This window comes from Scyliorhinus torazame, chromosome 13 (assembly GCF_047496885.1).
Source record: "Scyliorhinus torazame isolate Kashiwa2021f chromosome 13, sScyTor2.1, whole genome shotgun sequence".
NCBI lineage: Eukaryota > Metazoa > Chordata > Chondrichthyes > Carcharhiniformes > Scyliorhinidae > Scyliorhinus > Scyliorhinus torazame.
Genome location: NC_092719.1, coordinates 177,588,855 through 177,615,632, shown reverse-complemented (window position 1 = coordinate 177,615,632; position 26,778 = coordinate 177,588,855). Strand labels below are relative to the sequence as shown.

General features: G+C 46.4%; 1 protein-coding gene across 1 annotated transcript in view; it reads left to right on the top strand.

Moving 5' to 3' along the window:
* The window catches only part of cacna1db (calcium channel, voltage-dependent, L type, alpha 1D subunit, b), a 1,216,201-nt gene that overhangs the window by 584,360 nt on the left and 605,063 nt on the right, over positions 1 to 26,778 (top strand). Inside the window, exon 4 of the mRNA XM_072472487.1 lies at positions 19,696 to 19,835. Coding sequence (XP_072328588.1) covers positions 19,696 to 19,835 — 140 coding nt within the window. The remainder of the gene's footprint in view (positions 1 to 19,695; positions 19,836 to 26,778) is intronic.

The window sequence follows — 26,778 nt, the reverse complement described above, 5'->3', positions numbered from 1 at the left end:
CCTCATTATCACAGAAATCATTTCAAAGGGGCCATCCTTTCCATTTGAGATATATCCTGATTTCCTCCTCCCAAATGGGACACTGTTCCACTCTACTGCTGCTGGTCGCTGCGACCGCAAATTCCTCAGGGTTCATGAGGTGCTGCATTGCCATCTTTCCTATCTGACTGCTTCTTCTAAATTTGGAACTAAGGCGGTGTTGTAGATACGGGTACGGCTTTCACTACTTTCCGAAAATACAAACTTCCGACAGTTTTGACGCAACAAAAATCTATCAGTTTTACCTTCTAGCCCTGTTAGTTACGCATGCATACACACACTTCCGAATTATGACTATTGATCAGAACCGCTTGAACACTTGTGGTTTTCTGTTTCCAATTGGGTTTCTAATTCAAATTTCTTGGGTTCTCCCGGAGTGGTTTTCCACTTCTAGATCGGGTCCCGGCGGAGTCGCCAAAATGTTGCTCGTTTTAGCCTTAGTTTAAATGCTCTTGTTCTATCACCTTTTCTCTTGAGTCGCCAGGTATCTTTCTGATACCGCCACGTGGTTCAAGTCCGTGTAATGATCAATAATCCAACACACCGCTTAGTAAGAGTTAAATCAACGCACATTTATTATATACAGTAATCAACACTTATACATTAATTCTACTTCTAAGCTACTTCCTACAACTAACAGGCCAATGCTTAACTTTGGAAATGGCCCACCAGGTCAGGGAAACGAATGGCCTTTCGTATGGGTTCCGAGCCTGCGGGATTCAAAGCTGGTACAGGTCGATAGCCAGGAGCGCCTATCTCGTCGCGAGCGTTGAAGTAAGACCTACGATTTTAGCGGCTGTTGCAGAAGGTCAGCAGAAGGGTCTCGAAGGGTGCGGAAAGATGGAGAGAGGTAAAGAAGGGTCGATTTGAACTTGGACTCTATTCTTATAGTCCCCAGGGGCTTCCCGCCTTTCGGGGCGGACCCTGTATCTGGTTCCAAGTGATTGGACTTAGTCCCAATCACTTGGTTCGATATTCTCCAATGCTGGAGCGATTCCTTGATCGATGGGCGGTTTTGGGGTGGTCGTTTACCTCTCTTTGTGTAGGCTCCTGCTGGCGCCGAAAAGTCTGGGTTGGCGTTGTGTGTCTAATTTGTTGCACATTGTTCCCGGGGATTGCTAATTAATATTCAGATGGCTGGTGTTTTGTGTTGCTGATGGCTGCAGGTATCGATTCTGTCTGGCCTCCCCAGAGGCGAATGCACAGTTTTACCTGCAGCTGCTTGTTTGAGTCCAGTTGGCTGATTTTCCCATCAGCCTTTTACGTTCGCCATTTTATATCGGGGTTGGCCATTCTAAATCGGGAGTTGGCCATTTTAACTGGCTACTTTCCCTACTACCGATGTTAAGCTCACTGGCCTATAATTACCCGCTTTCTGGCTACCTCCTTTTTTAAACAGTGGTGTCACGTTTGCTAATTTCTAATCCGCCGGGACCACCCCAGAATCTAGTGAATTTTGGTAAATTATCACAAGTGCATTTGCAATTTCCCTAGCCATCTCTTTTAGCACTCTGGGATGCATTCCATCAGGGCCAGGAGACTTGTCTACCTTTAGCCCCATTAGCTTGCCCATCACTACCTCCTTAGTGATAACAATCATCTCAGGGTCCTCACCTGTCATAGCCTCATTTCTATCAGTCACTGGCATGTTAATTGTGTTAATTGTGTCTTCCACTGTGAAGACCGACACAAAAAACCTGTTCAGTTCCTCAGCCATTTCCTCATCTCCCATTATTAAATCTCCCTTCTCATCCTCTAAAGGACCTCTTTTTTGTTTTATATATTTGTGGAAACTTTTATATTCTGAGCAAGTTTACTCTCATTATCTATCTTACTCTTCTTTAGAGCTTATTTAGTAGCTTTCTGTTGCCCCCTAAAGATTTCCCAGTCCTCTAGTCTCCCACTAATCTTTGCCACTTTGTATGCTTTTTCCTTCAATTTGATACTCTCCCTTATTTCCTTAGATATCCACTGTCGATTTTCCCTCTTTCTACCGTCCTTCCTTTTTGTTGGGAAACCTTTGCTGAGCACTGCGAAAAATCGCTTGGAAGGTTCTCCACTGTTCCTCAACTGTTTCACCATAAAGTCTTTGCTCCCAGTCTACCTTAGCTAGTTCTTCTCTCATCCCATTGTAATCTCCTTTGTTTAAGCATAAAACACTCGTGTTTGATTTTACCTTCTTACCCTCCATCTGTATTTTAAATTCCACCATATTGTGATCGCTCCTTCCGAGACGATCCCTAACTATGAGATCATAAATCAATCCTGTCTCATTACACAGGACCAGATCTAGGACCGCTTGTTCCCTCATAGGTTCCATTACATACTGTTCTAGGAAACTATCGCGAATACATTCTACAAACTCCTCCTCAAGGCTGTCTTGACTGACCTGGTTAAATCAATCGACATGTAGATTAAAATCCCCCCATGATAACTGCTGTACCATTTCTACATGCATCAGTTATTTCTTTGTTTATAGCCTCCCCCACCATAATGTTACTATTTGGTAGCCTATAGACTACTCCTATCAGTGACTTTTTCGCCGTACTATTCCTGATTTCCACCCAAATGGATTCAACCTTATCCTCCATAGCACCGATGTCATCCCTTACTATTGCCCGGATTTCATCCTTAAATAACAGAGCGACACCACCTCCCTTACCATCCATTCTGTCCTTCCGAATAGTTTGATACCCTCGGATATTTAACTCCCAGTCGTGACCATCCTTTAATGGCGACTAAATCATAGTCATTCACGCTGATTTGCGCCATCAACTCATTTACCTTATTCCGAATACTACGAGCATTCAGGTAAAGTACACTTCTGCTGGCTTTTATACCTCTGCTTTGAATCTTAATACCTCGATCAGTAACCTTTCTTAAGTTATATTTCCTCTTAACTTTTCTCCTAATTTTCCTTGTCGTTGAACCCATATCTTTAAGTAACAACCTGCCGTGTTGCTTACCATTTATGTTTTTACTTCCCATTTTATTCCTTTTAGTATTACTGGGCCTATTCACTGAGCTCCCCTCATTCACTGAACCTTGTACTGTCGCCCTTTTTGATTTTTGACTATGGCTTCTCTGCCTTACACTTTCTCCCTTACTGCCTTTTGTTTCTGTCCCTGTTTTACCACCTTCCGACTTCCTGCATCGGTTCCCACCCCCCTGCCACATTAGTTTAAACCCTCCCCAACAGCTCTAGCAAACGCCCCAGGAACCTAGGACATTGGTTCCCGTCCTGCCCAGGTGCAGACTGTCTGGTTTGTACTGGTCCCACCTCCCCCAGAACCGGTTCCAATGCCCCAGGAATTTGAATCCCTCTTGCACCATCTATCGAGCCACGCATTCATCCTATCTATCCTGACATTCCTACCCTGGCTAGCTCGTTGCACTGGTAGCAATCCTGAGATTACTACCTTTGAGGTCCTACTTTTTAGTTTAACTTCTAACTCCCTGATTTCAGCTTGTAGGACCTTGTCCCTTTTTCTTACCGATATCGTTGGTGCCTATGTACACCACGACAGCTGGCTGTTCACGCTCTCCCCCCAGAATGTCCTGCAGCCGCTCCGAGACACCTTGACACTTGCACCAGGGAGGCAACATACCATCCTGGAGTCTCGATTGCGTCCGCAGAACCGCCTGTCTGTTCCCCTTACGATTGAGTCCCCTATCACTATAGCCCTGCCATTCTTCTTCCTGCCGTGCTGCGCAGCAGAGCCAGCCACGGTGCCATGAACCTGCCTTCCCCTGGTGAGCCATCTCCCTCAACAGTATCCAAAGTGGTATATCTGTTTTGCAGGGCGATGACCGCAGGGGACACCTGCACTGCCTTCCTACTCTTGCTCTGTCTTTTGGTCACCCATTTTCTATCTCCCTCCGTAACTTTCACCTACGGTGTGACCAACTCACTAAACATGCTATCCACGACGTCCTCAGCATCTCGGATGCTCCAAAGTGAGTCCATCCGCAGCTCCAGGGCCGTCAAGCAGTCTAACAGGAGCTGCAACTGGACACACTTCTTGCACGTGAAGGAGCCAAGGACAGTGGACGTGTCCCTGAGCTCCCACATCGCACAAGAGGAGCATGACACGAGTCTAGGATCTCCTGCCATGTCTTAAACCTTAGGTTAACTTATGGAACTACATTTCCAAAAAATAAATAAATAAATTAGACAATGAAAAGAAAAACTACTTATTATATTAATATACTAATATTAATATAATAACAAGATAGTCAGTGAACAAATTGCACCATGAACAGCATAAGACATTGGGAAGTTGATAAAATAGCAACCCTTTGTCTTGTATCTTTGATTATAATATGATTATAATACACTATTTTATAGTTGAGAGGTTTCATTGTAAAATAAAAATTACCCAAGGGGCATGTTAACCTATTATTTTAGCAACAAAGAATCCGAAATCTCTTTTGTGCTGCGCTAAGTGCTCCATTGGAACATGAGTAAAATGCTGCCTAGTCAAGGGAAATGCTGATTCGGGGGAACCACAGATTTGAGCCAGGGAGGTGGGATGGAAATTTTCGGACATGGGAGGAGAAGGGGATAAAGACACTAAAAGATTTATTTCTGAGTGGTCGGTTTGGAGGGCTGAAGGAACTGTAAGCGAAGTATGGGCTGGAGCAGGGGAAATGTTTAGATACATGCAGGTTTGAGATTTTGCCAGAAAGGAGATACAGAGCTTCCTGGTGGAGCCGGCCTCCACGTTGCTGGAGGAGGTGCTGACGACAGGGGGACTGTAGAAGGGGGTAGTGTCAGCAGTTTATGGAGCTATTTTGGAAGAGGAGAAGGCACCACTGGAAGGGATCAAAGCAAAGTGGGAGAAAGAGTTGGGAGAGGATATGGAGGAGGGGTTCTGGTGTGAGGTGCTCCAGAGAGTGAATGCCTCCACCTCGTGCGCGAGGTTGGGGCTGATACAGCTGAAGGTGGTATACAGAGAGCACACCTCACAAGGGCTAGGATGAGCCGATTCTTTGAAGGAGTAGGAGATGTATGTGAACATTGCGGGGGGGAGGGGGGGGGGGGGGTTGCTAATCACGTTCATATGTTTTGGTCCTGTCCAAAGCTAGAGGATTACTGGAAGGAGGTTTTTAGGGTAATTTCTAAAGTGGTGCACATGAAACTGGACCTGGGCCCCCGGGTGGCCATATTCGGGGTGTCGGACCAGCCAGGGTTGGAAACGGGTGCAGAGGCAGATGTTGTAGCCTTCGCCTCATTGATCGCCCGAAGGCGGATCCTGATGGGATGGAGAGCAACCTCTCCACCCTGTGCCCTGGCGTGGCGGGGGGACCTGGTGGAATTCTTGACTCTTGAGAAGGTTAAGTTTGAACTGAGGGGAAGGATGGAGGGGTTCTACAATTCATGGGCATTATTCATCATGCACTATCAAGAACTGGATAGCATCGAACATTAGTTGAGGAGGGTGGATGGGAGGGTTGGGGGGAGAGGGGCGGTGTGTGTTGATGGTGACTATGGGTGATTCCTGATTCCTTTTTTTCATTTCTTTATGTGAACATGCGGGCTAATGTTTGGGTTTTGGTGGGCGGATGGGATCATTGTTATTGATATGGGGATTGACATATTTGTTACTGATTATTGTTTGTTGTTGATAGGTGTAAATTTGGGAGAAAATGTGAAAAAGGAGAATAAAAAAAAATATGTTTTTTTAAAAATGCTGCCTACAGCAGATAAGCTGAATAATTCAGCAGCAACCGCTATTGACAACCAGGCTATGAAAATAATGCTTTTTAAAACAAATGTTTTAAGTTTCTGCTTTCTTTTTAGTTTACTTGTTATATTCAATATTGTGGATTAGGTAAAAGTTACCTTCAGCAGATAAGCTGAATGATTCAGCAGTAACTGTTATTAACAATCAGGCAATGAAAAGAATGCTTTTTAAAATAAATGTTTAAGTTTATGGTTCCTTTTCAGTTTAATTATTATATTAAATATTGTGGATGAGGGAGGGTAACAGGGTGATTGATAACAAATATGCCAATGTAACATAATTTCCAGGATAGGATTTCTGTGCTTCCCAGATTATGCCTTCGGTATCTGTGCTGGCAGACCTGTCAGTCTTGATGAATACACAACAAATTCAAGTGTAATTCTGACATCAGTATAAAATTCTTGCATACCTTCCATATTTATTTGATTCATTAAATATAAAACACATGATCCTGGCAGGATTCTTATCTGATGATGTCTTCTCAAATTAGTTTTCAAGAACTTGCATTTCACAGTAACTTCATTGCAGTGTTAATGTAAGCCTACTTATGACACTAATAAAGATTATTATTATTATTCCTGGACTGCTCTCGTATAAATATTGAATCTGCATTTTACAGAGAGGTTGTCTGCTGTACCAGTGTGGAAGCAAATACATTTATTTGTACCTTTTCAATCAAAAGAATAAAATGATTATATATTTTTTTCAATAGTTCCTTCTGCCTCATAACAATCTACAATAGTTGATTACATAGGGTAACATAGAATATAAAGCCCAGAAACAGGCCATTGAACCCATTTAGGCAGAACACGCCGTTCAGGAACTTGGCTCTTAGGGGTACTAGGAGTGTTGTTGCTAACTTTGCCTTAGTTTAATTGCTCTGTTTTGTTACTTTTTCTCTTGAGTCGCCAGGTATCTTTATGATACCGCCACGTGGTTCAAGTCCGAGTAATGATCAATAGTCCAATACACCGATTAGTAAGATTTAAATCAAAGCACATTTATTATACACAGTAATCACTACTCATGCACAAATTCTACGTTTAAGCTACTTCTACAACTAACAGGCCTATACTGAACTTGGAACTGACCCACCAGGTCAGGGAAACAAATGGCCTTTCGTTCGGGTTCTGAACCTGCGGGATTCGAAGTTGGTACAGATTGATAGCTAGGAGCGCCTATCTCGTAGCGAGCGTTGAAGTAAGACTTACAGGTTCGATTGGCTGCTGAAGAGTTACGAGAGCTGGAAGAGAGAGCGCCTTGAACTTGGGGCTCAATTCTTATAGTCCCCAGGGGCTTCCCGCCTTTCGGGGTGGACCCCGTACCTGATCCCAAGTGATTGGACTTTGTCCCAATCACTTGGTTCGATTTTCTCCAATGCTGGAGTGGTTCCCTGATCAATGGGTGGTCTTGAGGTGGTCGTTCACCTCCTTTTGTGTAGGCTTCTGCTGGCGCCGAAGAGTCTGGTTTTGCTTTGTGTGTCTAAATGTTGCTTATTGTTCCTGGGGATTGCTCATTAGTATGCAGATGGCTGGTGTTTTGTTATGCTGATGGTTGCTGGTATCGATCTTGTCTGGCCTTTCCAGAGGTAAATACACAGCCAACCTGCAGCTGCTCGTTTTTGTCCTGTTGGCTGACTTTCCCAACAGCCTTTGCCGTTCGCCATTTTAAATTGGGAGTTGGCCATTTTAAGTGGCTACAGTGTCTTCCTGTACTGGTCAGTATTCCATCTGGCAAAACCAACTCAGGAACCGTCTCTGTTTGTGTGGATCATTCTGTTGTAAAAGATTCCGTAATTTCAGCAGCTGCAGTCCTCAAGTCGGTCCTGTCACTGTCCATACTCTCTGTGGTAAAAACATCTGGTACAGATTCTGTACTCTCACCAGTTGTAGACAATAATTGGTCAGCGTGCCCACACCAAATTCGTTCATTGCCAGATTGTACGGTATATGAAATTGGACCCATTTTGACTAATACCAGTGGAGTCCATTTTTCGCCTGAGGTGTAATTTCTCGCAAGAACACTTTTGTGAGGGCCACGAAAAATCCAGCACGAGTTTTAAGGATGTAAAGTAATAACATTTATTTACAATAACATATATATATAACAGCAGCAACAACTTCCCTTGCTGCACACTCCTTCCTGCTGTTTCCAAACTGGCCAGCTTTATTTATACTTGGAGTTTACAAATGGTTTCTCCGCCCCCCCTCACTGGGGAAGCTCATACTCCCACAGGATTATTGGGATTGTCATTAATCCCCAGCCAATGGTAAGCAGGCAGGTTATAACAAACACGGTCAAAGTCTCTGCTTTTAGAATGTTGATCCCTTCTAGACACTTGCGTCTGATGTTGTTGCCTAGGTATCTCTGTAGTTGAAGGTGAGTCAAAAGGTCAAACTGTGTGCGTAGTTTCCTTTTGAACATCAGTATGACCAATAAGCTTTGTGTTGTTGAATGCACACTTGTTCTGTATGTCATTAGAAACATGCACGTTTCTAACATTTAGAACCGTGTTACTATATCCCTCACAACCTTCACTGCATGCTTGAGCGATTGCACAAAACGTTCAGCTAAGCCATTGGAAGGGCGGCACGGTGACGCAGAGGTTAGCACTGCTGCCTCATGGTGCTGAGGACCCAGGTTCAATCCCGGCTCCGAGTCACTGTGTGGAGTTTTCACATTCTCCCCGTGTCTGCGTGGGTCTCAGCCCCACAACATAAAAGATGTGCAGGTTAGGTGGATTGGCCATGCTAAATTGCCCTTTAATTGGAAAAAAAAAGAATTGGGCACTCCCAGAGCACCCTACCTAGGCCCATTCCCACGCCCTATCCCTGTAACCCCACCTATCCTGTACATCCCTGGACACTCAGCGGCAATTTAGCATGGCTAATCCACCTAACCTGCACATCTTTCGACAGTAGGAGGAAACTGGAGCACCCGGAGGAAACCCATGCAAACGCGGGGAGGAAGTGCAAACTCAACACAGTCACCCAAAGCCAGTATTGAACCCGGGTCCCTGGCACTGTGAGGCAGTAGTGCTAACCACTGTGCCACCAGGATGCTCTTTCAAAGGACCTTGTAGACTCGATGGGCCGAATGGCCTCCTTCTGCACTGTAAATTCTAGAATTCTGTGCCGCCCTTTTCTTATCAGCTTGGATCTTGTATGTCTCTCAGTTGTTCATCATATCTTTTCATGTCTGCATCCCTTGGTCTTAAGGGGTACCGTCGGGAATCCTCACATGATAGTTGGGATTTTGCAAGTGTTGTAAGTGAATTGACCCAGGCAACTAATACTATTCAATGTTGTTTATCATAGGAAGTAAAATCTAGCATTAATTATCTAACCATTAATGATTTTATTATCTGCATTTTATTGACATTATTTTTGAAATATGATCAGTTTTCATTATCTTACTCTCTGGAGGAATGAGTTGTGGGTTACTTTCCACAAAAAGATAATCTATAAAGGCAACCTTAAATATCAGAAGGTATTCTGTGGAGCTATTTATAAGGAGTTGCAGGATACACTTCTTATAGCAACAGGGATGTTACATCATGTTACACCATTGATTTGCTATGGTTAAATAAGACAAATTCTGGTTCACCTCAAGGGGAAGCTGTTCATCGACTTCTTCAAGGAGCATTGAATCATCAGTGCGGGCGGAGGGTGGTTTCGTATTTTTGGTTTGGGCTGGGGGAATGGGTCAAATACTAGAAAAGGAGGGTGGGTGCTGGGGTGCAGGGAGAGTGTGTGGGGGGTGTTTGTTGAGGAGTATGTAGGGAGGGTGTGGTTATTTTGTGTTGCTGCGGTTGGCTTTTGTGTTTCTTTGTTATCTATATATTTGAAAATACGTTCAATAAAATGTTTTAAAAAAAGACAAATTCTGTTTTCAATTGCTAGACTTTTTATTTGTAAGGCACTTTTAATAGCATGTTTCCTGTGTTTGTTCATTTTTCTGTGAAAATTTTAAATAATTGGTAATCCTGATTCACTTGATGAAAACTGGGTAGGAAGGCAGTTAAATGAGCAGGTTATTAGTCAGTTCTCAGAATAACTTTTTATTGCCATCTCTTATATTAACCACAGGGTTCAGGTGGCGGATGGAGCAAAGCAGGCGGAAGCTTCACAAATTTATGAAAATCAGGTTTTGATTACGCTGCTAGGATTCTTTTTTTCTCTTTTCTTAAAATAAATTTAGAGTTCCCAATTCTTTTTTTCCAATTAAGGGGCAATTTAGCATGGTCAATCCACCTAACCTGCCTATCTTTGGGTGGTGGGGGTGAAACCCATGCGGACACGGGAAGAATGTGTAAACTCCACACGGACAGTGACACGGGTCAGGGTCTAACCTGGGTCCTCGTCGCCATAGGCAGAAGTGCTAACCACTGCGCCACTGTGCTGCCTGCTGCTAGGATTCTGTGCCGATTTAACGGGAGCCTGCTGTGCAGATTTTGTGTCAGTTTGAGACAGGTTGTTCACGAGTGTTAAAGGTTAAGAGTCTCTCCAAATCAGGCAGATATTTCCTTTGTGGGGACAAGAGAAGCAGGTGTGTTCCACTGTGCCCCACCAGGAAAGTTGTGGCGTCCTTGCCCTGGACTTAACAGCATCACTCTCAAAACAACTTGAGGGCCGCATGATCATCGCCGACTAAGAGCTACCCTCTGCCCCCTTCTCACCCAGTTGTGGATGAGGTGAGCTGGCAGTATTGAAGTGAAGCCTGATGGTAAAACCTACCATAGTCTCTTGCTGCTTTTGGTGGGTGGGATATCAATTCATGAGAACCGTATTCAGTCTCTAAACTGCTGTCAAATCTACCCTGTCATATGTCTTGCTGCAGTTCTGAAATGAGGCTTGAACCAGATTGATTTTGAGATGACAGTGATTACCATCAATAACCAGCAAATGTTTTGAGGTAACACCTTCCAGCATGGAGACTGAGCCTTCAGAAATCACATATAGTGAAAAAAATTCTGATATCTATATAATAGAAAGGTAAGAAAATGCTGCTTGATTGTGCAAATAAAAGAGCCAAGAATAACAATGCCTCCTGGAAATTCATGTTTTATGAAGACACCATGGTAGCCAGTGTTAGAAGTCTAGCTCTGATCTGTCTCTAAAAGCCTTTCTTTGGACTGAATGTATTAATGCATTTATTTTTATAACATCTTATCAATGAAATATGTAATGTGGCGTGGCGGGGCGGAGAATCCAGCCCATTATGTTGTAGTGAAGGGGAAATTACTTCTGGGCTGGATTCTCTGCTGCCCGCTGTCGGTAGCGGAGTTCCCGATGCGGCAGAGAATCCAGCGTGATCAAAATAATGGGATGTGCCGGGCGGCATCGAGCTTCGTGCCCCGTACCACTGGGAGGATGTAAATGGGGTCAAAATGACCCATTTGCATCCTATTAACGGGCTGGGCACCAGATTTTCCAAACCTGGGAGATTCTCAGGTCCACTGGGCTGAAATCCACATGGGCAAGAATTGGTGAAGCTTGTGTCAGTTATTTTGCGGTGGGCCAAGTGGGTAGCTTTTTAAGGGAGTTGCTCCCAAAGTCTGTCGGAGGCCCCTCCAGAATGCAAATCCTGCCCAACCCACCCCTGCCAGACTCTGCCACTAGAGGGACCCCTACCAGAAATGCCATCACAGAAATCCCCACCAGAGACCCCCGATAAGAGGGACCCTCACCAGAAATGCCCCCATTACAAAGACTCCCAACAGAGAACTCCCCATTACAGATACCCCACCAGAGACCGCCCATAAGAGAGATCACCCAGAAAATCTCCATTACAGAGACCCCACCAGAGATTCCCCAGAAGAGAACTCTCCACCACTAACCTGCAAGATTTGTGAGGAAAACCTCTGCAATACCTGCCATGCATAAATTTGCAAGGAAAGGGATAGTGTATCGCCACTGGATTTCCGTTTCCAGCACAAACGCAAATCAGAGGGGATTTATCTCTGGAGCGGGAACACAGGGCTGGATTCTCCGATTTTGAGGCTATGTCCAGAGGAAGTGTCTAGTTCTACAATCTGCAAGGCTCCAGCACTGACCCTCCGACCGGTGAGGGGTTAGCAGCTGTGCCATGTAAAACACAAGGCCTTTCCGAAATAAACGGCTGGAGAATTGCCGGGTCCTTGGCCGCGCATGCGCACAGCGATGGCCCGCAGCGGCCGCACTGTACAAGGCGTGGACCCAACCTGCCAGACAGTGCCCCCCTGGAAACCCTCTCGCCACCCCGGACCACCTCCCACCAGTCCCCCCCAATTCTCGCTGAAGCCACCCAGCCAGCTGGAATTCCAACTGATGCATATACTATAAGGCTAAACGATAGCAAAATCTGTGGAACACAGTCACTGGTGCCATTCTTTGCAAGCAGGCCTCATTAGGAAAGCTACTTGGTGTTTTTTTCAATGCTTTCAATTGAAGAAGCAAAAACTCTAAATGTCAATGCAACCTGAATCTTTGGTCCATATAGCTGGTGACCCCCTTTCTCAGCACAACAGGACACTGCTATGAAATTTTGACTGTTGTGCTGAGTAGACCTTGCTATTTGCACTGTTGGTGGTGTGGGTCAAGACTTCTATAATGGCAAAGACCCTGTCCTCAGATTGGGAGAGGGTCACTGTGGGAACAAAGCTGCAGGTGCAATTCTTACTGTGCAGCATCACCGGAATTCCGTATCATCAATATCCTTGGGGTTACCATAGGGCGCGATTTTCTGGCCTTGTTCCGCTCTCGCTCAACCGTAATGAGGCTGGTGATAAGCGGGAAAGGCCAAAAACTAGACCCGCGCCAGGCGGCAAACAGTTTGCGATGCAATTGGCCCGCCCTTCTAGGCAAAATTAGGATTGTGCCACAGCATGGCAAGAAACCAATTATCACCACTGGTGTCCCATTTCCATACAATTAACAAGAGCAACCCCAATTCCAATGGCCCCCCATCTTTCAATGGCCTCCCCACCAAGTGCTCACGCTGGCGCCGATTAGTACTCCTTTTGGAAAACGTGAACCTGGCGGAAGGGCTCCTGTACGAAGACAAGGAGGTGAGTAGCCATCTTTGCTCACAGGCAAAGAGCCTGGGGGCGCTGGGCTTGCTACCCCAGTGCTCGGGAGATGGGGGACCCTCCGCAGGGGGAGGCCGCCCTGGGTGGGTTGGATGCACTGGGGAGATGGGCAAAGCGTCTGGTGGTCATCCCGCATTGCAGAAGGAAGTGACAGAGGCATCATAATGGCCTTGCAAAAAGGTGTTAATGTGCTGTTCAAACCCCACTCCCGATGATGCCGCCTCCCCCCCCCACCCCCCTCCCCCCCCTACCTATACCCCCACCCCCTCCCCCCTCTCCCGGTGTCCTCAGAGATCCTCAACGTGCTTGGCCCTCCTAGCTCTACCACTATATATTGGTGTTTCCTCAGGATGCACATCAGAGGTAGAGGCAGCCAGCTGCTTACCTCGTCCAGTGGCCTTCGATGCCCCTGACGAGCGTCCTCTGGAGGCTTGAGGGTCCCGGCTCACTTTTTGGCAGCACATGCAAAGCTGTGCCTTTCTGTCCTGTGTGCTAACTGTGAGACGCTACCTCATCAGAGGAGTGGAACTCTGGGAGCTGGTGGCCACCTTTGCCACTCCGTGGGACGGGTACGGCTTGGCACCCAGCACCCTTTCCCAGTCGGTGCCCATAGGGCCCTGAGGTTCACCCTGGGATGGAGGGGCAGCTGGTTCGAGCCCCAGCTGCCCCTGCATCATCTGGCTCTGCCAGCCCTGGTGATTCCCCAGTGTCTACACCATTGTGTCGACACCCTAAGCGATGCTCAGTGACTGGGCCATGCTCTGCAGCAGCTCAGCCATGCCCCCCTGTGATTGGGACAAGCTCCGCAGTGCCTCAGCTATGCCCAACTGAGAGCGGATTATGTCCCGCAGAACCTCATCCAGGTCGGCCTGGTGCTGGGTGACATTCTGCCGAGACTCTCAGCCATGGCCATCACCGACTGCGCGACATCTTGGCAACCTTCACTCATGGTGCCGATATCATGCACCAGGCTCTCCACTGCGGTCGCCACCCTAGCAGTGTTGGCCTTGGTGCCACACATTGCCGGCGACATCTCCTGCATCCCCTAGCCTCTGAGACTCCTCCAAGCGGCCATGGATCTGCTGGAGTGGTACCGACATCTCCCCCTGAACACCCAGGTTCGTCCCTATCGTCAGCTCTTGGTACCTCTGTTCCACAGGCTCAGCATCAGCCTGGGACCCAGCAGATCTCCAACTGCTGTCTAGCCTGGGGGTTCCTGCATCCATCAGATGTGCATCATCAGCAGTGTGGTGCTCACCAGATTGTGTCCAGAAGCCTGTCCACTAACATGCCCCACCGAGGTGCGTGTATCTGCGCTGGTCGGGGGTGGGGATGACAGTTGCATCCTCAGAGCTCTCCTCTGAGGTGTTCTCCTTGGAGTCAGGAAAGAGTGCCACCCGGAATGGGCCGGCTCCGTCGGCTGGCGGACCTGCAGGAGAATGGTCATGTGGTCAGTGGGAGTGATGGGTCAGTCAGTAAGGAAATCACTACTCATGGTTGTCAGGTCCTCCGGGTGGAGCCCGGTGGTTCCTCACTTCTGCGGCATCCGCCAGCCTCCACGTAGCTGACCAATCTGTCCACGGCCGCACCGGTCACCTCCAGGGCCCGTTCCTCGAAGGAGGTGAGGATTCTTATGTCTGGCACCTCTCCACTGGTCTGAGCCCTCTCCTGATGCTTATGGGAGAACTTTTCCTGAGGAGACACAGAGAGGGCATCATTAGCCACACGTGTAGTTCATAGTGGTGTGAAGGTGGGATGGGGGGGGGTTAATGGGAGTGAGGGTTTGGGGGTTGCATGAGGAGTTGGGGGGTGGCTGCTACATTGGAGGGGGGGGGTTGGTGGCGTTGGTGTCTACTCACTTATGTTGCCCGGCGTTGACCTTCCTGCACTGCTGGCTTGCCTTCCTGGTTATTCTCCTCGAGCTGACAGCTGGCATCATCTCATCCCTGGCTGCCTTGCGGCACACCCTCCTGGACTCTTCAGGAAACAGGACATCCCTCCTGGCCTCCACCATGTCTATGAGCCTCCCCAGGTCAGCTTTCTCGAATCTTGGGTCTGGTCTCCTCGGAGCCATCGTTGCGAGCTGGCTGAGGTTAGGTTGAGCAAATGCAGCTTAAGTGCTGCTCGACCTTGTTCGCGAGTGGGGGGGCGCTGGCGAGCGGACACCCGGCGAATCAGCCGGCGAGCCTTCATTTGCGGCGAGAAGCCCGTGAGGCCTCGTTAAGTGGACCAATTAACGTTGAATTGCATTGCCGGCTTCGCTGGGCCGAGCACCGAGAAGCTCGCAGCAATTCCCGCTCGCTGCCACACTTAGAAATTCATAAACTAGAAACCTAACTGGACTAACCACATAAATATTGTGGCTACAAGGGCAGGTCAGAGGCTGGGTATTCTGTAGAAAGTATCTCACCTCCTGGCCCCCTAAAGCCATTCAACTATCCACAAGACACAAATTAGGAGTGTGATGGAATATTGTCTCCTTGTTTGGATTATTGGAATTCCAGTATCATTCAAGGAGCTCAATATCCTGAACAAAGCAGCCTGCTTGACTGACGCCCCTTCCAGAAACTTAAATATATACTCCCTTCACCATAAATGCATAGTGGCTACAACTACAAGACTCACTGCAGCAACTCAATAAAGTTACACTGCACTTTCCAAACTTGTGGTCTCTATCACCTAGAAGATTAAGGGTAGCAGGTGCATGGGAACAGCATCACCCACAATTTCCCTCCAAGTTACACACAAGTCTGACTTCAAAATATATCATTGTTCCTTCATCAGCGCTGGATCAGAATCCTGGAACCCTCTACTTAATAGCACTGTGTATTTTGCATAGACTGCAAAAGTTCTAAAAATATGGCCCATCACCTTCTCAATTTGGGAAGGGCAATAAACAATGGTTTTGCCAGTGGCACCCACATTCCATGAATGAATACAAGAAAATTATTTATTTATTTATTTAAAAAGATCTTGTGTACCCAATTTTCTTTTCCAATTAAGGGGCAATTTAGCGTGGCTAATCCACCTACCCTGCACATCTTTTGGGTTGTGGGGGTGAGACCCACACAGACGTGGGGAGAATTTGTAAACTCCACAAGATAATATTCCAGTACTTAACTTTTTTTTGAGAAGTTAAATCAAGTGAATTAGAAAGAACAGTTTTTTTATAACATAGTGGTTGTAACCTCACATTTATAATTCCTTATGTCACAATAAACAGAAAATATATGTTGAATAATTGAGAAAAATGAATGCTGGTAATGATTGAACTTTGAATATATTGGGGGGGGATTTACTGACCACCCCACCTCGTGTTTTTAGGCGGGGGAGGTGGCCCGCCAGCGGGATCTACCGATTTAGCCGTTGTCAACGGGATTTCCTGTTGAAATAAAAAAACTCACCACTATTCTTAGAATTCCCTCTATACCAAAAAGGGTCAATAAGACATTCTAAATGGTGAACAGGGATTCTCACTCCCTGACTCCTATGCAGACTTAGGTGGGTGCTATTCGGGTCAATCTATATTTTCAAGTTATCCCCCGGTATAACCCATATCTTCATAGAAGATTTTATCTACTTACCACTTAGTAGCATCGATCCTGGGTCCCGCGTTGCTAAGTAAGTAAAATAGACTTTGTAATAACCACTGTTTCAGGTTAAAACTTTTAAGTTATTTTATTATTATTTTTTCTTTTAAAAGATAAAATCACTGTTTTTACAGAAAGGTAAAAAGATCTTTTCTTTGGATCCTCCTGGTCAGTTGTTAAACCATCAGGTCTGCCTTGACAATCTTTTGGTTTTCTCTTGATGGATTCGCTGTTCTCGGTTTCTGTTTTCTATCCTTCCCATGACCGAGGGCAGCTATGAGAGCTGACTCTGCTGGCTGCTATTGATTTAGGGTTTATATTGCCCTTCTAGCAGTTACTAAGTTTTTCTGACATTATCGTAAAGTAACTTTGTTTTGCTCTTGACTGTTCAGTGTGCCTTTAATCTTAATTACTTCTAACACAACTATGTATTCATGTTGAGCATGACTTTAGTTCATCGAACTCTGTTTACACTTTTCCCTTGCAATGTTCAAAAGTGCTTTGATCCTAGAGGGGTGTTACATCTGGTTCCTGTCACTTCTAAAGTTGCTTTATTACCAAATAGTGCCCTTAGCTTGTCAGAACTCTGACTCCGATTTGGTGTTAACTTGTGCTCTCATGGAATTGTTTCACAAAGACAGGATGTCAGAAGTAATGTCCTTTTGTTCAAGTTAGCGAGCCTAAATCCCATTTGATTACTTATTACTGCTATGTCCTAAAAATACATGTTTAATGGTTAATAATGATTACTCAGTCCTATAATTCATCTCATTCCTTAATAAAATAACTTATGCAAAAAAAAATTGTGCTCTCGTGGACACGTCATCTGCGGCTTACCATATTCAACTGGTGTCAGCAGGAGTTCACACCTGAACATTTGTCACCCAATTCAACTGAAGATCCTGGCAATTCTTTAATAACTGCTTATTAAAATAATTAACTTCAAAGAAGGTGTGAAATATTGTTTCTCTTCATGTGACTAAAAGTTCAATCTGCTTTAACTTGAAAGACATGCATCAGTTCTACAGCTTGAGCTGTTACATGCTGTTTTCTTAACACCTGTTTGATAAAGGCTATCTGCATTTCAAACTTCTTTTGCTGAATACTGTTAACCCTTCGTGGGATTTTTTCCAACATTTTCTCATGTACCCTCAGGTCAGTTTTTACCAGATGTCCATGTTTCAAATGACATATTTTCCCATTTTTACTTTACACTATTGACAGCACCCCTCACCACCAGAAAACCCATGCGCCAGCATCGGACCGGAATTTCCCACCGGCTTGAACAGCCGATAAGTCCCTCCCAATATATGCGGTTAGTCATGGGCGCAAATCCCGTAATAGCTGCTAAATCTCATGAGAGGTCAAAACGGGATTTGAGCCGGCAAGATTCTCCGACCCCCACTGGTGATGTCATCAGGTTTGCGCACAGAAATGGCGTGAGCCTGATTTGCATACATTAATATTTAACTAAGCGGTTTGACGCCACTACTTCCACTCTTGTCGTAACTTCCCACCCAGCCGGCATGACGTCATTCTGGTGCTGGCGTGAACCACTACAAAAACAAAAACCAGTCTAGGTGACCACGCCGAGGATACACAGGTAGGTATAGGTTTTGGGTGGTGAGGGACATGCCTGGACACTCTGACAGTGCCCCCTGGCAATGTCCCTTGGCAGTACTTCCTGGTCGATTTCGGGTCAATCAGCTTTCATGAGAACGTTTTGCAGATTTAATGCCATATGCAGCGCAACTCATGTATGGGATAACGAGTATTTATTGTGGCAATATGATTACAATTTTGAGACAAAAGAAATGTAAGAGGACATTTTGGGGGTGAGCTGCCTTCTTGAACCACTGCATTCCCTGAAGTGTAGGTACACCTTGCTGTTCGTAAGGGAATTCCAGGATTTTGTCCCAGCGACAGTGAAGGAATAATAATATATTTCCAAATCAGGATGGTGAGTGACTTGGAGGGGAATGTCCAGGTGGTGATGTTCCCATGTATCTCCTTGCTTGTTCTTCTCGATGGTAGCAGTCGTAGGTTTGGAAGGTGCTGCCTAAGAAGCCTTGGTGAGTTCCTGTAGTACATCTTGTAGATGGTACACACTGCAGTATGATATGGGTACAATTAATACCCCTTTACAACCTTGGGAAATATGGCAATTTTGAAAAAAAGTGTTGGCCCCCTCTTAAATTGAGATACCCTGCAAAGAGAGCACTCTTGTTTTGTAAAGTTAATTGCAAATTGGCTGATCTTACAAAAGTTCCTTGTGGCTCCCCACAATGAACACATGGCATACAAATTGAGATTTGTGGTGGGAGTTGTGCATCTTGTGATTTAATCTGTCCAAGATTCATGATTGAAACACAACTTGCTGACACAGAGTTTATGTTACAAATCTTAGGATGTGAGCTATTAGAATCCTACAGTGTAGAAGGAGGCCTTTCGCCCCATCAGGTCTGCACCGACCCGCCGAAAGAGCACCCTACCTAGCCCCTCTCCCTATATCCATAACACCAACTAACCTTTTGGACATTAAGGGGCAACTTAGCATGGCCAATCCACCTAACCTGCACCTCTTTGGACTGTGGGAGGAAACCGGAGCACCTGGAAGACACCTACACAGACTCGGGAAGAACATACAAACTCCAAGTCACCCAAGGTCGGAACTAAACCTGGCGCTGTGAGGCAGTATGTTAACCACTGTGCCACCATGACGCCCTATTCTTCTGGTTGGTAGTGTTGCGATTGTCTGGCTGTGAGCTGGTGCTGCCTGACTAGAATCATAGAATAATTTAACTTCTTTTACCATCTTCTGCTGCTTCCTTCCTTCAACTTCAACAAAATAGGGACTGTAAAAAGGGTGTTAAAACTTTCACCTGCAATGAAAGTTTATCAGTCAACAACGAGATATGAGTGTGGCTCAGAGATAGAACTGACACTGTCATTCTGGTCTGCATGCTTTCTTCCTGCTTTTGTGTGTTGTGAGGAAACAAAAAAATATAGTGCACTGACTAATGAAAAGCGAGTGCACTTTTCAACGAGATAAAGTACAGCTCAAGTGCAAGTAAATTTTGTAATGTGAAATATAAGGTAACAGGAAATCTCCAAATTTGCAATTCATAGTTAAAACTTTGAATGTGTTTTGTTTTAAAATCTAATTTATTTGTAAATTTTTCTTTTATATGTTGTTTTTGTTACTGACTTTGTGACATACTAATAGGATTTTGTTTCTTGTGTCTTTCAGGAAACAGTAGAATATGCCTTCCTTATAATTTTTACAATTGAAACATTTTTGAAGATTATAGCGTATGGACTGATGTTACATCCCAATGCTTATGTAAGAAATGGATGGAACTTGATGGACTTTGTAATTGTAATCGTGGGGTAAGTCTAAATTTTAATGCCATACAATGTAACAAAACATTATAACTTCTTTGGAGGTTATTTAAATGATCTGCATTGAAATTCAGAGGTTATGAAATGGAAGGTGGGTGGCTTATTACCATAGAAACCACATAATCTACTTACATAATTTGAATTTTCTCTTGTTGTGACATTCCTTCAGGTGTTGTTGCCACATTGGTGAGAAATATAAAAATATTTTGGTGACAGTGGCTCCGTGGAGCATGAGCCTGCTGTCCTCTCTTCCCACACCTGCGTCTCTGTCAGTGCCCCTCCACACCGGGAAGGATGGCCTTCAAACTCTGTGCAAAGCCATGTGCAAAGTTGGTGCCAGATTTGTCCATGTCCCTTGACAGTGTCAGCTTTGTGGCAGGCTGATGCACCATGCATTTCCGAATGCGTGCCCATTAGCTGCAATGTTTTTGCCTGCCTGCCTGCCAGCCAGCCCAGGCTGCTGCTACCTGTGATGATACAGTCCCTATCTGGGCCTTAGAGGACCAGAGCTGCTCATAGTTGTCCTGCAAGACCAGTTGCCATCTCCCCAAATTTAAGTCATCAGCCATGCCACCAGTGCTTGTTGGCACTGCATAGGATTACTTGGACAGATTAAATCACACGGCAGACAGGCAGTAAGGGAATGCACAAGGGTAATTAGTTAACATTTGTATGCAATATAGCATGGTTTTATTTATAAAGTTGGTTTTGAATGTTGATTTTATGGTGGCTTTTATTTTTGCATTGTGACCAAGTGAATGTTATGATGGTCAGTAACAAAGAGACTATAGGGGCTTGACTTTACTGTGGGCTTCTGAACTCCAGACATTGGGACCAAATGCATGCTGGTGCAATCTCCGAGAAATGGCCTCCTAATTGAACACCTATGTTTGTCATCATATTAAGGATGAATGTCCGGCTCTGTATGCTGCAGATCCATAGCCTTGTATTCCTTGGAATTGCAAGTGCACATCTGAATACTTCTTAAATGTTATGAGGGTCTCTGCCTCCATCACCCTTTCAGGTAGTGAGTTCCAGACTCCACCGACCTCTGGGTGAAAAAGCTTTACCTCACATCCCCTCTAAACCTCCTGTTCCTTATTGTAAGTCTATGCCCCCTGGTCATTGAACCCTCCACCAAGGGGAAAAATTTATTCCTGTATACTCTATCTATGCCCCTCATAATTTTATACATCTCAATCATGCCCTCCCTCAGTCTCCTCTGCTCCAAGGAAAAGAACCCCAGTCTATCTAATCTCTCTTCATAACTAAAACTCTCCAGCCCACGCAACATGCTGGTAACTCTCCTCTGCATCCCTTCCAGTGCTATCACATCCCTCCTATGATATGGATTCCAGAACTGCACACAATACTTCAGATATTGCTGAACCGGCATTTTTTACAGTTCCAGCATAACCTCCCTGCTCTTAAACACTATGCCTCGGCTAATAAATGCAAGTATACCACATGCCCTCTTAACCACTTTATCCACCTGCACTGCAACCTTAAGGGACCGGTGTACATGCACACCAAGGTCCCTCTGATCCTCAGTGCTTCCTAGGGTCCTGCTATTTATCATGTATTCCCTTGTTGTGTTTGTCCTTCCCAAATGCATCACCTCACATTTATCCAGTCGCTCTCATTGCCTCAGTAACCACCTTCTGCTTGTCATGATGGCTCACATTTGGCTAGCACAATGGACCTCCGTAGAATGATGGCATAATGACTACTGCCTGGAAACTGGGCACTGATCTGCATGATATACACTGTATATTATACGGTATATGGCCACATACAAATGGCCCAACTAACCTCAAAGAAGTTGATGATCCCTTTAAATATCATTGCTGGGGGGAGGGTCTTTCAGCAGATTCACATCACGACATACATTCTCTGCATTGTTTTTTTTTTCAATAAACAATTGTAATGAGGTATTTTTTGGCGTTGTAAACAGTAGTATTACAGAATGAGAAAACAAAAGGACTGTACAGTAAACAAAGTACATAGTGCAATTGCCGTAGCCCGCCCCACCCAGATCTGCCTAATTGACCCCCTATACTACATTCCCCTAAACCCTCCCCCCCCGCGGGCCCGGTGGATGACCTTAAATTGAATCAGGCCAAGCCTGGCACATGTTGCAGTCCCATTGACCCTGCTCAGCGCGTTCGCCCACAGGCCTTCCTCAATTTCCCTTCTCAACTCCTCCCATTTATGCCTCAGCTCCTCGGTCTGCTTCTCCTCCGCCCCCATGAGCTCCTTGTAAATATCCGAGACACTTCCCTCCCCCACCCATCCTCGAGACATTACCTTATCTTGGATCCCCCTTAGTGGCAAGAGTGGAAAAGATGGCACCTGCCTACGCAAAAAGTCCCGCACCTGAATATACCGGAATTCATTCCCCCTCGTCAACCCAAACTTGGCCTCCAGCGCTCTCAAGCTAGGGAAGCTCCCTTCCAAAAACAAATCTCCCATCCGCTCAATCCCTGTCCTCCGCCATACCCCAAAACCCCCGTCCAACCTCCCCGGGGCAAACCGATGGTTGTCACATATCAGGCACCAGACCGATGCTCCCGTTGCTCCCACGTGCCTCCTCCACTGTCCCCAGATCCGAAGGGCCGCCACCACTACAGGACTGGTGGAGAAGCGCACCGGCGGGAACGGCAGAGGCGCCATCACCAACGCCCCCAGACTGGTACCCCTACATGAGGGTGCCCCAACCAGCTCCCAAGCCGACCACCCCCCCCCCCCCCCCTCCCCCACCACCCACTTCCTTATTATGGCTATGTTAGCCACCCAATAATAGGCAGTGCAAGCCCCCCTTCTCCCCGGTTCCGCTCGAGCATCACCCTCTTGTAGCCACCTGGGTTGGCCACTTCCCGACTTAAAATGGAGAACCGCAAAGACTAAAGGGAAATTCAGCCAACACAGGCAAAGACTAGCAAGTGCAGAAATCATGTGTATTGAAACTTGCAAAAAAACAGACAGCACTGAAACAAGCAGCCAGCTGCATAGCAATGAGCGATTCCAAGGCACAATTGCAACACTTAAGGGGAATAAAGCCAAGCCAGACTCCTTGGCGCCATCAGGAGCCAAGACAAAGGAAGCCCAACGGACATTTAGGGACCGCCCAGCGATCAGGGAACAACTCCAGTATTGGAGAAATCGATCCAAGTGATCGGAACGCAGCCCAATCATTTGGAACCAGGTACGGGGTCTGCCCCGAAGGGCGGGAAGCCCCTGGGGACTATAAAGTAAAGCCCCCAAGTTCAAATCATCCTTCTTTGGCAGGGTCACTCAGCAACTTGAATCAACCCGTGAGAGTGACCTGCCTAAGCTGCCGCATCAACCAAGTAAGTCTCCAGTCAACGCTCGCTACGAGATAGGCGCTCCTAGCTACCAGTCCATACCAGCTTTTGAATCCTGCAGACTCAGGACCTGAACGAAAGGCCATTTGTTCCCGTGACCTGGTGGGCCAATTCCGAAGCTAAGTATAGGCCTTTTAGTGATAGGAATAGTCTAGAAAGTAGAGTTTATGCGTGAGTAGTGATTTACTGTGTATGAGAAATGTGTTTTGATTTGAATCTTACTAATTGGTGTGTTGAGGTATTGATCAGTACTTGAACTTGAACCTCGTGGCGGTATCATAAAGATACCTGGCGACTATAGAGCAAAGGTTAAACAGACAGAGCAAATTACGAATTAAGAGCCAACCAAAAGTTAGCAACATATTACTGGCGACATCCTGACGGGATTCGACTTAGAAGTGGCTTAGCCACTCCGGGAGAACCCAAAAATTTGGATTAGAATCCAATTGGGAACAGAAAAACCACAAGTGTTCAAGCAGTTCTGATCAATCCAAATAATTCGGAAGTGTGTCTCAAACTAACAGGGCTATAAGGTAAAACTGATAGATTTTGTTGCGACAAACTGTTGGGAGTTTGTATTTCGGAAAATAGCAAAAGCCGTACCCGTAATTACAGCACCGCCTTAGTACCCCTCGTTCCAAGTTTAAGAGAGTGTTAGAGGGGAAAGATGGCAATGCAGGCAATGCAAGGCCTCATGAACCCTGAAGAATTCGTGGTCGCAGCAACCAGCAGCAGAGTAGGACAGTGTCCCGTTTGGGAAGAGGAAATCAGAAAGTACCTCAAAGGGAAAGGATGGCCCCTTTGGAGCGAATTCTGTGACAATGAGGAAACAGGACCCGGGAGTATAGGACATACTTGGTGGGAGAACCTGTCAGAGATTCATAAGAAAGGCTTGGGAAAAGCTCGCAAGCCAATGGCAATCGTGCCCTGTTTGGCACAATTGCGAGGCACAGAGGAGGTCGTTCGGACGCTCCGCAGAGAGATAGAGGAAGCACATCGAATGAGTAAGGTCGATGTGAGCGAGATAGAGAAAGAAAACGTAGAATTAAGAAGGAGGTTAGCAGCAAAGGATGGAGAGGTGGATGATGCCAAGTGGGCACACCAGTCTTGTCTGGCACACCTAAGCAGCTTCCAGACACAGTACGAAAAGTCCTATCAGGACACACAACATGCAGTCCTGGTAAGAGAGGAAACAGAGAAACAGGTAGAGGCATTGCAAAGGCAGTGTATTGACCTGAAAGCAGCATTACGAGCACTTCATGCTACCACCACGGAGCACAGACAAAACTTACTAGATCATGCAAAGTGCAGGAAGCAGATTGTAGAACTGCAGTCTTTGCTTTCAGTTCAGAATGGATTCCAGGGCACCTTTGGATCCCAGTTAGATACAGAAGACGGCCCGGATTGGGAAGAATTAAATGAGACCGCGCATAGATATGTTCAGGGAACATGTGCGCAAGGAAAGCCCCAGAAGAGAAAAGCGCCCCAACCCCCCACAGAGCAGATAGTTCAGGCACCAATGAATCCAGTAACCACCCACCGCACAGTCACATCGGACGGAGATACAGGATTTCTTTATACCACCCCCTTAACCGTGACCCAATTACGGGACGCGTGCGAGAAAATCACACCATTCCTCCCCACCTCAGATCCCCCCACCACTTCTTTGCTAGAGTAAAGCAGCAGGCGACCATGTACGGCCTGGATGAGCGTGAGCACGTGAAGCCCACAGTTTTGAGTTTAGACCCTTCGGTCGTAGCAGCCCTTCCCGACCCATAGAATGTAGGAGGAGGCACCCTTGCAGAGATGCACGCAGCGATCCTAGATGCGATCTGCTTCAACAGAGGTGACCCGGTAGAAGGCCTGAATAAGTGCAGGCAGAAAAAGACGGAACACCCCACAGCATTTGCTGGACACCTGTGGATCCATTTCACAGCAGTTTTTGGTCATTTAGAATGTGCCCATCTGTCCCAAGATGGTATGGCCAAATGGACCCGCACCCTTATCTCCCATGCCACAGAGGCAGGACAAAAATCCTGTACGAATTATGACCCCTCAGAGGAAGCCCACAATGAGAAATGGGTTTTAAAGAGATTGTCCCGCGCCTGGGAGCAGTCTGTACAAAACAAACCCGCAGTTAGGAAACCCGAGGAACAGCAGGCAGAAGCAGACATCCAAGCGGTGAAAACGCACCAGAACCCCGCATGGGTGAACGAAGGCAGGAACAGCCCCCCACAAAAGCCACAGGAGTGTTACAATGTGGACAGTTAGGACACTTTGCACGAGAATGCAATGCCCCACGAAAGCCACAGAGAGCCCAGCAGGCAGGCACTCTGAATAAGAATAGGACAGAGCCCATACATAGTGTGAGCACCCGTTCAGACCAGACGGACCTGAACGGAACGGACTGACGGTGTTCGGGCTCCCCCAGTTGGGTCTGCGACACTTTGGGATAAGTCTGGCCGACCAGTAGTTGCAGCAAAGATACGGGGACAGCCCATCGAATATCTCTGGGACACAAGAGGGTCCCGCACCACAATCAATTCCTCCACCATGTTCCAGAAAGACACGTGGCCCACTACAGCCACAATCACCCTCAGCGGCTTCACAGGCCACTCACAGCAGGGACACATCACAGCCCCTGTACCCATTCAAATTTGCAATATAACAGCAAAGCACCCCATAGTTTTAGTCGATCTACCCCACACAGCAGAACACATTTTGGGAATTGACTTTATGAACTCCCACCACCTTTCCTTTGATCCGGTAAACCAATGTGTTTGGAGAATGGCAAAATCCGCAAGAGCCCCCGCAACGCTCACAATAGGTGAATACGCAAACAAGATTAGCGCAGTCGGCGATTTCTGGTTTGACCCGACCACAATTAGCACAGACAAGCAGGTTAGGGCAGTTCTGTAGAAGCACAGGACACCATTTGCGACCCATAAACACGACTGTGGCCGGATGACTGGTTCCGTTCAAATCACAGGACCTGACCCTAGACCCCAAAAGCAATACGGATTTCCCCAAGAGGCAGAGGGAGAAATCGCAAAAGTTATCGACAGCTTATTAGAGCAGGGCGTACTCAGATCAGTAGCCTCCACTAATAATGCCCCAATTTGGCCAGTGAGAAAGCCCGATGGATCATGGCGACTGACCATCGATTACGGGGAACTCAACAAAGTCACCCCCGCAGCAGCCCCCACGGTAGCCACAAGTCCCGAGGCCATGCTCAAACAGGGACTCAATTCACAATACTTTACGGTTTTGGATGTCAGTAATGGATTCTGGTCCATTCCATTGGCAAAAGCGTGCCAATACAAATTTGCCTTCACTTTTAAAGGTCAGCAGTACACGTGGACATGCCTTCCACAAGGATTCCACAACTCCCCCTCCATTTTCCACCGACAGCTGGCAAATGGTTTGTCAAAATGTTCCCGCCCCGAATGTTTGGTCCAGTATGTGGACGACCTATTACTGCAGACAGACACCAAGGCAGAGCACATCAAGCTTCTGGCCGAACTCCTGGAACTCCTACATTCAATTGGATGCAAAGTAAACCCCCA